We start from the raw sequence: 13,770 nt of genomic DNA, 5'->3' as shown, positions 1-13,770 counted from the left end.
ATAGGTTTTGGATGTGTTCTAAAGACCATTTCATATATGATTTTTTTTTTAATTTGGGCTCTTACATTGGGTATAATAATGAATCTCCCTTTTATTTTTTGAATTGCATAGCATTAGGAACAAGTTGCTGCTTAATTATATTTAGAGATTTTTTTTTTTTTGGTCGAGAATATTTTGAGATTTCACACAGAATGAATGCTTATGCTTATGCATGGGGCAGAGAGGGAATCAGCATTTGGTGTAGTTGGGACTCGGATTTTAAATCTTCTTTTTTAAATTGACACTTTTTATGTGTGTTTCTTTTTAGACGCCAGCGGAGCCTCAAAGGGTCGCGTGAATGTTGAATGCTCCTGCATGAAGAGATGATGAACTGATGACGTTGTTTGATATACATATGGTTGCGTACTGTAAAATTTTAATTAGAGCTCGAGATAATGGTTCTCTTCTGCACCTGTTATATATGCAAAACAGAACTTTTATGCTCTAATTTATTGATATTGTTCATCTTCCAATGACTTAATACAATTCTACTCTTAATATTCAATGATACTTGTCATATTCTGATTATTTTATTTTTATAACATATATATATATAAAGGATATATGTGAAACTTAGCCTTGGTGGTCTCAAAAAAATATATGTTGACTTTCTATATCCTGTGCTATCAAAGTCGATCTCATCATCAATACCCATAGGAAAGGAAAAGTCCTTACCCCTAATTGTCAAATTTAGGATTGCACACGACACAACTTCAATCGATACATTTGAAATTATGTTGTTAAATATACATTCATTTTGATAGAGTGCTGCTAAACGAACCCTAAAATTAAATAAGTACACCATACTACCAAACTATTTATTGAATTATTAATTTACCCTAATATAAAATGATCAAAAAGGATATATTGAAATGTGAAACAAATAAAATTTTAGTAAGTACACTTTACCCACTATATTCAACCTTTATCAAACGTAGAAAAGTCTTCGTATTGCTTGGTGCTCACGAATAACGCAGCGAGTACTAATTTAGTAAAAAGAGAAACCTGGTTTAGGATTGGTATTAGAGTGTTGTATTAGGGCTATTTTTGGTAGTTAAATAGGGTGTACTTAGTTAATTTTATATTTTGATTAAAATACTAAGGTTAACTTAGATTATAGGGTGTATTCAGTTAATTTTAGGGTTCGTTTAGCAGCACTCTTTTGATAATATGTATTTTTTCATTACATTTAATATGTATTTGTTTTATGTTAAAACTTATTGGAAATTAGTTAATGAAGCTATGAATTAGCATAACTTATATGATTTAATGTGTACTTTTATTTTAGCTAGCCCATTGGTAGAAAAATTCCTGTTTTACTATCACAAAGATGGATAATATAAAGACAATGGGATTTTCGTAAGGTTTTTTCTTTCTATATCATGATAGTCCTCCAAATTAACACCGCTGCATGGACTATATATATTGAGAATCCATTTTATAGAAATGGGGGGTGGTTGAGCGAGAAAGAGGAGGGGGAGAGGGTGTGGTTAATGATCAAAGTTTGATTATTATATACGGGACAATTCACTGGGAAAAACTGAAGAAAAAAAAAACTTGATGCACAAATTCGTCTCTGGATCTGACTATATTCAAACCAAAATTCAGCTTTAGTTAATATCATGGTTATGACAGAGAGATAGGATGTGAGTGCTGTCTGGAGTAGGCGGGCGCTTGAATAGCATTTATAAAATTACAAACAACAATGATTCGAAGGTCCAAAAAGTAAAGAAATATTGTAAACTGTTGCAAACTATATGTAATGGATGCCCACCATGCCCTTAGTATACCTACCATATGACTCACCCCTCAATAACTCACTATATTGTATTCTAAATACCTATAAATAGGCACTCAAAGAAGATGAATAGGTGAAGCTTTAGAAGAGCAATTCTATGGTTATTCTCTTCCCCTAGATTCTCTCTAAATTTTTCTAGTTTTATAACATAAACAAAGTTAAGAAATAAGAAAGAAATAAAAGAATGAATTGAATAAGAATTGGTATATACAAGTGGCGTGGAATGGTGGACTGCTTTTACAATTTAATATAACAAACCATAGCTTTTGTCTTTCGGCTCCTCTTAAGCTATTGTTTCCTCTTGTCTGTTGGTTTCTCTGGCCCCGTTTTTGGGCTTTGATGAAAGACATTTTCGAGAAAAAAAAAAAAAAAAAAAAACAATTTGACTAATATAGAGGGATAGGTTCGCACACCAGTTTGGACAAAACTGGATGGATATAGTTTCTAATTATTGAGGGAGATGTTCAAGTACATTATTCTTTTTTTGACATATTTAGTCATATATTCATTCTTGGCACTATTAATATAGATAAATCCTACACCATTTAATTTCTATGAACAAACCCAAAAAATAACAGCTAGCCCTATATTACTTTGATACCTTATTGAGTGCTTTGGGTTTTTTTTTTAATGATGTTTTAGTAGATGAGTTTGTTTTATGAAATCACTGCCAATTTTGTAATTTAAAAAAAGTTTAAAGTATTTTTATTATGTTGTAAATAGGTTTTGGATGTGTTTCTAAAGACCATTTCAGATTTGATTTTTTTATATATATAATTTGGGCTCCTACATTGGGTATAATAGTGAATCTCCCTTTTATTTTTTGAATTGCATAGCATTAAGAACAAGTTGCTGCTTAATTATATTTAGAGATTTTTTTTTTTTTGGTTGAGAATATTTAGAGATTTCACACAGAATGAATGGTTATGCTTATGCATGGGGCAGAGAGGGAATCAACATTTGCTGTATTTGGGACTCGGATTTTAAATCTTCTTTTTTAAATTGACAATTTTTATGTGCGTTTTTTTTAGACGCCAGCGGAGCCTCAAAGGGTCGCGTGAATGTTTAATGCTCCTGCATGAAGAGATGATGAACTGATGACGTTGTTTGATATACATATGGTTGCGTACTGTAAAATTTTAATTAGAGCTCGAGATAATGGTTCTCTTCCGCCCCTCTCAAGAAATAAGGGATTGGCTGAATATTTTCGTTGTATTGATAAAAGTCTACAGACCTGGTTATATATACATTACAATTCCTATATCTAAGGCTTAGAAGCCGTAATCCACTTTAGGTGGGATTTGACCTAGAACAATACAGGAAAGTAAATATTTACAATATTATTTCCTAATACAACAATATCTCGTAATACTCCCCCTCAAGTTGGAGAGTGAATATCATGAAGACCCAACTTGTCTCGTAGTGTCACAAATTGATCCTTTCCCAAGGCCTTCGTAAACACATCTGCCAGCTGGAAGCGTGTAGGGACATATGAAGGACTAATCATTCCGGCTTGCAATTTTTCTCGAACTATGTGACAATCTATTTCAATGTGCTTTGTACGTTCATGAAAAACAGGATTTGCTGCAATATACAAAGCTGCCTGATTATCACAAAATAATGGCACAGGAACTGTCTGTAGGACCTTTAAATCCTGTAATATGTAGCGCAACCAAGTCAGCTCCAAACAAGTATTAGCCATGGCTCGATATTCTGCTTTAGCTGATGATCTAGAAACATTAGTTTGTTTCTTGGATTTCCATGAGATGAGGGCATTTCCAAGAAAAACACAATATCCTGTAACTGACCTCCTTGTGGCACGACAACCTCCCCAATCTGAATCACAAAAAGCTTTCAAGGCAAGATTGTTAGAGGCAGGAAATAACAAACCTTGACCAGGAGTACCCTTGACATATTTGAGGATCCGTAAGGCAGTATCCCAATGAGGTTTTCGTGGTTGATGCATAAATTCACTCAATGTTCGAACGGAATAGGCTATGTCAGGCCTTGTGACATTGAGATAAATCAGTCTACCAACCAGTCTTCTGTACTTAGTTGGATCATGCAACAGTGCTCCATCTGTGGGAGTTAGTTTCAAATTCTGTTCCATTGGAAAGTTGTCTGGGCGTGCCCCCAGAAGTCTTGAATCTTGCAAAATATCTAGTGCATATTTTCTCTGAGACATAAAAATACCTTTCTTGGAGGGGGAGAATTCAATGCCCAAAAAATATTTCAAATCTCCGAGATCTTTGATGCGGAAGCGTTTCAGAAGGAATGTTTTGAGGTGTTCCATTTCCTGAAGATCATTCCCTGTGAGAAGTATGTCGTCAACATAGATAAGTACAACAGTAAATGAAGTGCCTTGAGCTTTGGTAAAAAGAGAGTAATCAGCCTTTGATTGTTGATAACCAGCTTTCTGAATGGTGTCTGAAAAGGTGGAGAACCAGTTTCTGGAAGCTTGTTTGAGTCCGTAAAGGGACTTGTTGAGCCGACATACAATGTTCTCCCCCTGTCGGCGAAGACCAGGAGGAGGGTCCATGTAAACCACTTCATTCAAATCACCATGACGAAACGCATTTTGAACGTCCAATTGATGGATGAACCAGTGGCGGGCAGCAGCAATAGTGAGTAGACAGCGGAGGGTGGTGAGTTTGGCGGTAGGAGAAAAGGTTTCTTGGAAGTCAATTCCCTCAACCTGAGTGTATCCTTTAGCAACAAGGCGAGCTTTGTAGCGCTCAATGGTGCCATCGGACCTGTATTTGATTTTGTAAACCCATTTGCAGCCGATCGGTTTATGACCAAGGGGAAGAGGAACCAAACTCCAAGTATGATTGTGCTGCAAAGCCTCTAATTCTGCAGTCATGGCCTGTTGCCAATTGGGATCAAGGATAGCCTGAGCATATGATGTAGGTTCGGTGTGACCTGAGATGTTAGCAAGAAAAGCATAATGTGCAAAAGACAAACGGGAGTAGGAAAGAAAGTGAGAAAGGGGATATCGAGTACCTGATGCAGAACAAAGCGCCGAGGTTGAGTGACCGGCTCGGTTGGACAGATGGTAATCTTTATGCCAAACAAGGGGTTGCTTAGGATGAAGGGACTGGCATGGAAGGGGAATAGAAGGAATGGGGTTGGGGGGATGGTTATGCATGAGAGACGATTCGGAAGTGGGTGAAAGAGATGAGGGAGGATCGGCTGGAATGGGAGGGGGGCTGGGGAGACACAGGTCGGATTGGGCTGTCAAGATGGGAGGGCTCGTCAGGCGCGGGGCCATGGGATGACGGATTGGAGGGGTGTCAGGTGTGGATGGCTGGGTGGGACTCAGTTGGGATGGCTCGAGTGGGGGGCCCGGCTCAGCATGTTGGGTGTGTTGGGTCCAGTGATCAGTGTGATCAAGGCCAGCGTGTGAAAGGTGGGGCGGCACAAAAGTGGAAGCGGTGGGGTTGGAAATGTCAGAAAAAGGAAAAGTGTGTTCACAAAACTTGACATCACGACTAACGAGAAATTTCTTAGTCTCTAAATTGTAAAGTTTGTAACCTTTCTGACCAGTGGGGTATCCAACAAAGACGCAACGTTGAGCGCGAGGGTCAAATTTATGAGTAGGGTGGACAACTGTGGCATAACAGAGGCAACCAAAAACTCTCATGTGATCAAATGATGGTGGGTGATTGTAGAGTCGTTCAAAAGGGGATTTGGTGGATAATAGTGGGGAGGGTAGGCGGTTAATGAGATAGACAGCGGTCAAGACACATTCACCCCAGAAAGATAGAGGCAAGTGGGATTGGAAAAGCAAAGCGCGAGCTACAATGAGAATATGGCGATGCTTGCATTCAACGACTCCATTTTGTTGTGGAGTGTAAACACAAGTGCGTTGATATTCGATGCCTTGAGTTTGGAAAAAATCTCTCATGGACAAAAATTCAGAACCATTGTCTACCCGAATAGCCTTAACGGTGGCATGAAATTGAGTATGAGCAAAGGTAACAAAAGATTTGAGAATATTTTGTGTTTCAGATTTGTGTGTCATCAAAAATAGCCATGTGCATCGAGTAAAATCATCTACAATGGTAAGAAAGAAACGGGCCCTTGAATGTGTGGGAACTCTGTGTGGACCCCAAATATCACAATGTAACAAATCAAAAGGAGCATGAGTTTTTATTGAACTTAAAGGAAACGGAAGTCGAGTTTGCTTGGCCATGGGACAAACACTACAATTGTCATCAAAAGAGAGAGGACTAAAAGGCAAGAATGAAGACAGTAATTTAAGACGCGAAGGTGACGGGTGTCCAAGGCGCATGTGCCACAAATGGGAGGGATGAGAAACTTGATAAGTGACAGGTGTTTTCTGCAATGGAGACATGTAATAGAGACCACCATGCTGTTTACCCGAGCCAATCATCTTCCCCGTAGCCAAGTCCTGCAAGACATAGAAAGTGGGAAAGAGAAGGACACAACAATTTAGAAAGGTAGTAATCTTGCTAGCAGACATAAGATTTAAGCGAAAAGAGGGAACACATAAGACATTATCTAAAGTGATATCTGAATTGAACGGGACTGTCCCAGTGGAAGTGATTTGGGCAGAAGACCCAGTGGGTAAATTGACAATTGGTATGTGTGAAGACTTTATTTGTGTAAAAAGTGTGGGGTCGGACGTGATGTGATCAGTAGCTCCGCTATCCAAAATCCAAGGTTTGGTGAATACAGAATTAATCGAGGCAACGGGAAATTGAGACAGACCTGCGGCATTAGCATAAGCATGGCTATTACCAGAAGCATTATTCGAATTGAGCAGAGAGACAGCATGGGCTAGTTGTTGAAGCTGGTCTGCAGAGAGCCCATGGAGAGGGTTCTGTTGAGAGGTTGGCGGATGAGACAATGGTGTGACTGTGGATTGCTGCTGAGCCCCAACTTGGGTTGCGTCTGCTGCGTTGATAGCATGAAAGGATCCTCGCTGACTGCGGTTGCTCCCTGGTTTCTGTTGCTGTGGATTTCCTCTATGTCCTTGGTGGTGCCGATTGTTCTGGGGTCCTGTACTGTTGGAAACCCATGTCCCATTTTTGAATTTGCATCGATCCTCAGTGTGGCCATTCTTATCACAATATGGGCAATAAAACTTTAATGTCCGACATTCTTCAATTGTATGGCCGTTCCTGTCACAGTGAGCACAGTGTTTGGAATGATTTGAGAAATTGTGAGAGCGGTTCTGTATCGCAGCAGCAATGGAAAAATTTTCTGTGGAACCCGAGGCCATTTGGCGCTGTGTTTCATCTTGAATGACGAGTGAGTAGGCTTGACGAACATTTGGCAATGGCGTCATCATGAGGATGTTGCTACGAGCACCGTTGTAGGTGTCATTAAGGCCCATAAGAAACTGCATCATCCGATCTTCTTCTTTTTGTTCATTATGTGCCTTCATCTGGTTACAGATAAGCAAGGTTTGATATGTCTCTAATTCATCCCAAAGATCTTTGAGTTTTGTGTAATATTCGGAGACTGGCATGGGGCCTTGTGAGAGAGAGGCGATGGATTTCTGTATTTGATATATTGTTGGTGCATTCTTTTGTGAGAATTGGCCTTGGAAATCTTGCCACACTTGATGGGTAGTCTTGGCATGAACGACTGCTTTGGCTAGATCAGGCTCCACCTAGTGAGCTAACCATGATAAAATCATACTGTTGCATTGATTCTAGAGAGCATATTTTGTCGGCTGTTCAGTTTCTGAAGGAGGCTTAATGGATCCATTGACAAAGCCAATTTTGTTCTTGGCTGTGAGAGCATGAATCATGGATTTGCTCCAAGATGGGTAATTGGTGCCGTTCAATTTTATGGGAACGAGCATGAGGCCGGGGTGATCTGAATGAGAAACAAAGTATGGATGTGATGAATCCATACTGGGATTGGTGTCGCTGGTGCTTGAATGGTTGGAATTGGTTTGTGAATAGTTGGAATTGGTTTGTGGTGATGTCTGCTCTCCACCCGTCATGATGGAGGAGTGCTATGGTTTGGAAAAAAAATCACGTACTAGGATGCTCTAATACCATCTCAAGAAATAAGGGATTGGCTGAATATTTTCGTTGTATTGATAAAAGTCTACAGACCTGGTTATATATACATTACAATTCCTATATCTAAGGCTTAGAAGCCGTGATCCACTTTAGGTGGGATTTAACCTAGAACAATACAGGAAAGTAAATATATTACAATATTATTTCCTAATACAACAATATCTCGTAATATGGACAGTACCGGCCTTGGCTTATTCCAGGTGCTGCATTGCAAATGCAATGGGAAATCAAGTGGTATAAGGTATGAACTATTGTTGATCTCACACTATATCAGTTTCAGCTGCACTCTTCATGTTAGTCTTCAGCTTACGAACCTCTGGCTTTACCATTACTGGCCTTTTATTTATCTTTTCGAGTTAAACTTTGAAATCAATGTTTTGAAGTGTTTGAACATAATCTTCTAAGAGTTACTGTTATGTTGACTGGATGCGCAGTTTGTCAAAAGCTCAATGCCACATGGTTTCTTTGTTCGCTACAACCAAAAAGGCCAGACCCCAAAGGAGATCTTCATAAATACACACCGAAATCTTATAAAAGAAGGCAGCAAATGGCTAACTAAAACCTCGGAGTCGTGCTCTGTGGTTGCAGCTCTCATTGCAACGGTTGCATTCGCAACATCAGCAACTGTACCAGGTGGACTTAATCAGAATACAGGTGAACCAATTCTTAAAGATGAGTCAGCATTCGGTGCCTTCACCATCTCATCACTGACTGCTCTCTGCTTCTCAGTAACTTCCCTGGTCTTCTTTCTTTCAATTCTCACTTCTAGATATGAAGAAAGAGATTTTTCAATGGACTTGCCTTGGAAACTTTTGCTGGGTCTAACCTCACTCTTCGCATCAATAGCTTCCATGTTAGTCTCATTCTGCACAGGACATATCTTTGTCCTCAAAACATCAACTGAGATATGTGGCATATCCGTTGTATGCAGCGGCTTGATTGCCGGTCACCTTTTTCGCTCTTGCACAGCTGCCCCTCTACTTTGATCTCATGAGGGCCATCATCAGAAAGGTACCACAGCGGAGCTATGAGGTCTTTCCACACTAGTTCTTCATCTGTTATGGTAACAAGGTCTAATGGGTTATGCAGTTGAAGTGATCATTTTGAGTGTTAAAATTTGCTTTGTTATGTTTTGTTTTGCTTTGAGAGTGAGGTTTAATCATGTGGAATTTTTTGTATGTGATCGTTGTCAGTGCGACATTAGTGTTAAGGACCCTTGAATAATGCCTTGTGACAAGGAAGTTAACTTCAATCAGAATCATAACTTGGAAGGAAACAACAGAAAGTAACTTTGAAAATGAAACCAAGCAGAGCCTAAACAATGCATCGAAACAGAAAGCAAGATGGTTGCAGAATGATTCTGCTCTGACCTTCCACAATGCAACTTGGTGAGGGTGCTTCCAAGTGCTTGGAATGGTTAAGGTTAATGACGCGGTTGGAGATTTTTCGATGGAAGGAAACAACTAGAGATTTTAAGGCGAAGTGGATGGAGTGGAATTTTTTTTTTAATGGGAAGAATTAGGCTCCATTTGGATAGAGAACTTCGAAAGAAACAACTTGAATTTGACAACAATGCTACACTGCTTAAAAAACAAAAGCCACATTAGATTGAATGTATTTGAAATAATTAGATGTAGTATGTTTTAATTGGACAGAGATGAGCTTTGTCACTCTGATGAAGGTAAGTTGAGCGGGTGATTTCACTTAATACATACAGTTAAAAGTCTGTAAGGGATGTTCTTAGAAAGATAAGTGCCTTCAATGGATTTGGGGTGGTAATGAAATTCGCCAGTTGGGTTTTTATATGTGAGGAATGACAAAGTGGGTGCTTTTGGGTATAGCTCAGTTGGTTAAGCCCATTCCACCTCCACTCATGTGAACAGAGGTTTGAAACCCCCAAGCACCATGTGAATATTTGTGTAAATCCTCCCTCCCCCAATCTCTTGTACTTATTACATTATATGCAGAACAATAATATCAAGTAGGAAATTATTAGACTTAAAACAGTTTCAATTTTAGGCTATCAAGTTACTCAATAAAGGGTATATCACTGAAGACGAGTTCTTGATACAATCAATAGGTGTTGCTCCACAGCCCTTTCAACACAAAAGAAGCACTGCTCCGACCCACCTCAGCAAGAATCTTACAACCCATACTGTTAAAAACTAGCACTGACTTGGAAAGCTCCGCAGCTTATCATTTGAAATTTAGTACTGCTTCCACTGCTTCAATTTGTGAAATGACTCAATGAATACAATATGAAATGTCTAGACAAGGACGGATTAATTGTACTAATAATATTTCCATAAGTTAAACTATCAAAATATATATGGCCTTGATAATTACTTAAGACTGTGCGTATTTTATGGGCAAACAGATTGGGGAGACCATTAATAAATTTTTCTTTCCAAAAAGGCTGATTACTATTGTCTCTAAGGATGACTCTAGAAATGAAGACATCTTTATACCATCTGGGACATCTAAGATTATTAAGGTGATCATGAATTCTAGCTGTTGTGTTACTAGGGTGACCTTCCTCTTCTATTCCTGTACCTAAACATTCATCAAAAATAGGGTGACCTTCTTCATTTAGTTTTACTGCGTGTATGATTTGTCGTTTTGACTCTTCAGTTAAATGTTTTTCCCACCAAGAACGTAAGGTTCCGGTGAATCCTATTTCTAGAAGAGGAATGATTTTTGACTCTCTGAAGTTGTGATTGGTTATGTAACTGTTGGCTACCATTGACATATGGTGGAGTTTATTTAGGATTTCTTGTTCAAAAAGGCCATCATCAATGTTCCATTCGTATAATTTATCTGAGGAAACTGAGAATTGACTCTGGGAATTTCTTTCTTCAAACTGGATGTTAGGAGGAGTTGGTTTGGGGTACCAATTTTTTGTTAGACTGGCAGGATTAACTTTGTTTCTCAATCTATTAAGCTTCAAATCACTATGTATTTCCAAGTTTTTAAAGGTATTTTCAATTTATGATGTAGTACTGAAATCTGTTTCATTATTAGTGATGGACTCATTGTCAGGGACTTTGAGAGTAGAGGGCTCATGTTTTTCTTTAACTGGTGTTAGTTGTTCAAGCATTTCTTCTATTTTTTTTCATTGTGGGCTTTGTCTTAAAGGTGGGGCTTGACTTTAAAGTCTTGGAATTTGACTAGAGGTTCTCTTTCAGAGACTTGAGGGACATTTGTTGGGGAACTATTTTGTCAATTTTCGTTTCTATCTTATCTAATTGTTTCCCAATGGCTATGAGACTCTGGTTTGTATAATTATTTTGCTCAACTATTTTTTTTTATCATTTTGTTCAGGAATTTTAAAGGGGCTGGCTGTGATCTTAGTATTTTTATGACCAATAATTATTGTTTCTACCGAGGGGTGACTGGGAATTAAAATGGGATGAGGGGAGAGATTAATTTAGTTCCACTGCGGGAGAACCTATTTGTTCTTTGTTGTCATATTCGTGTACTCTTTTGATTAAGTGAATTATCATTAGCATTGCCCATAGATGCATATTTTGGGTGAACTACTTAAATATGGTACTTATTTCTCTGTGTTTGCTTGAGTTTTCATTTCTATCACTTTTCTTGCGTTTGGTTTGTGCTCTCGGACTAGCAGCTAAATGTGATAAATTCCTTACTGTGCTTTTGCATTGACACATCAGATGTAACATGAATTTATTAAAAAGCATTAACATCTACAGTTTAAACTGAACCCATGGACTGCAACAAGCGAACTCAGCTGAAACATAGAGTAGTCTAAAGCACAAGAGTGAACAAAATACAAGAAAAATTTTGGGGTCGCTATTACGGAAGAGAAAGTACATGTACAGAGAGAGTTCAGGAGAAAGTTGTATCGGGTTGCTAACCGAGTCATCGGATTTCCTATTACATTGGGTGGTGTTTTGTCTATTTCTTTGGGGTTCAGTTTCTTACTTTGGTCTAATTGTAACCCAAGGTATAAACAGGACCTTAGAGGGTCATGTGCAAAACATAACGATGGTGATGTGCTTAGGGGGCAAGATTGTAGCCGTTGATTTCTGAAACTAAGATTCTCAATAAGCCTTGCTTGTTCGTTACATTTCCGAAATCTTCCAACTGTCACCCTAGTTTTTAAAAAAGAAAAGGCCACTATGTATTCTCTTATTCATTTGATTGAGGAATCTGATTTTCTCGTGTAAAAGCCGAAGCATCTGTGGGATTGAGGCTATCCTTTGCTTCACAGCTTGGTGCTCATCTCTGTCTTGTTAAAGTTGAAAGCTGAAATTCTTAACCTTCTAAATACGTTAAGTAGAGTGTTCTTTAGGTAAACCTAAATTCCTTCTGCCTCTACAAATTCGTTCATAGCAGAGACAACAAACTATATGCGTCTTTCAGTTTCCTTAATTAAATAAGCATTCTTCTCTTTACTTGTCTTGAGCGTACATATCAAAGGGGAAATATGGCCGCTGAGTTTGTGCTTACTTTTGCTGCCGAGGGAATACTGACCAAGGTAGCTGCACTTGCCACTGAACAAGTCAGTCTTGCTTGGGGATTCAAAGGAGAACTGGCCAGGCTCGGGGATTCATTATCCCTCATGCAAAACATCTTACGTGATGCTGCTGAGCAACCAACAGATCGGGGCCACACCGTCAAAGCTTGGGTGGAAAAACTTAAAAACATAGCACAAGATGCTGATGATGTGCTGGATGAATTCCAGTATGAAGTTCTTCGACGTAAACTAGAGCTGCAAAACCACATGAAGAAAAAGGTACTCAACTTCTTTTCAATCTCCAATCCCCTTGCCTTTCGCCTTAAAATGGCACGTAAAATTAAGAACATCAACCAACGTTTGGCGGATCTCAAGAGTGAGGCATCTTTGATTGGACTGGTTGCAAAACCAAAAGATGCAACTCCCCAAGCTATGGTAAACAGAGAAACTGTGTCAAGCTTTGATACGGATGAAAAGTTTTTTGGAAGGGAGGAGCTATTGTCCGATATAGTTAAGACCTTGATCAACTCCAACAATCAGGAAAATCTTTCCGTTATGCCCATTGTAGGAATGCCGGGCCTCGGAAAGACAACCTTGGCTAAAAAAGTGTTCAACGAGCTGGCTATAGATAAATCATTTGACAAAAGAATATGGGTGTGTGTGTCTAACGATTTTGACGTCAATTCGATTTTAAGAAGTATCTTAGAAATACTTAACCCCACAAATGCCAAGATAGAAAGACAAGAGGCATTGCTTAAACAACTTCACGAAGTGTTGGCAGGAAAGAGATATATTCTTATACTCGATGACGTTTGGAACGAAGATCGTACAAAATGGAGCAATTTGATGAATTGTTTGGCAAAACTTGGTTCCCAAGGAAGCACCGTGATTGTCACCACCCGCAGTGCAAACGTTGCATCAATTACGGAAACAAATCCTTATCTTAGGCGTACGTTGGGTTTGCTACAAGAAGATAAATGTTGGTCCATATTGAAGAATAGAGCATTTCCTGATGATAATGCTCCTATAAGTGCAGATCTGGAGACAATTGGAAAGCAAATTGCAAAAAAGTGCGCAGGTGTACCACTAGTGGCAAAGGTATGTACTATTTTGAATCTCATTATAATTGATTTTTAAACTAAGAACTACTTTCCCCACATCATTATAATTGATTTTGAATCGCATTATATTCCCCATATTATTTGCATGTAATTCGTCTGCTCCGTTAAGTTTGGTAATATTAGTTGGACATGAATAATGCTACTCTTACCACATTTGTATACCACATCCTTATACCATCTTATGTGGCAGCTAAGGTGGACAGCCACATCAATTAAAATTATTTAATATTTTCTTTTCTTTTATAATTTATTTCAGTAATATTTTTTCCT

At 38.7% G+C, this 13,770-nt stretch overlaps 1 protein-coding gene across 1 annotated transcript; it reads left to right on the top strand.

Annotated features, from left to right (window-relative positions):
• The first annotated feature begins 12,318 nt into the window (after positions 1-12,318).
• On the top strand, positions 12,319-13,609 carry LOC117619841 (disease resistance protein RGA2-like). The gene has a single exon (XM_034349885.1). It carries the CDS (start codon positions 12,350-12,352, stop codon positions 13,514-13,516), a length of 1,167 nt encoding a protein of 388 aa, XP_034205776.1. The 5' UTR covers positions 12,319-12,349; the 3' UTR covers positions 13,517-13,609.
• The last annotated feature ends 161 nt before the right edge of the window (positions 13,610-13,770 follow it).

This window comes from Prunus dulcis, chromosome 2 (genome assembly GCF_902201215.1).
Source record: "Prunus dulcis chromosome 2, ALMONDv2, whole genome shotgun sequence".
Lineage (NCBI taxonomy): Eukaryota > Viridiplantae > Streptophyta > Magnoliopsida > Rosales > Rosaceae > Prunus > Prunus dulcis.
This window is presented reverse-complemented; position numbering and strand designations above follow the sequence as displayed.

What these genes read in the sequence shown, in the direction of transcription:
- LOC117619841 (XM_034349885.1), top strand. Translation starts at nt 12,350, where the DNA reads ATGGCCGCTGAGTTTGTGCTTACTTTTGCTGCCGAGGGAATACTGACC.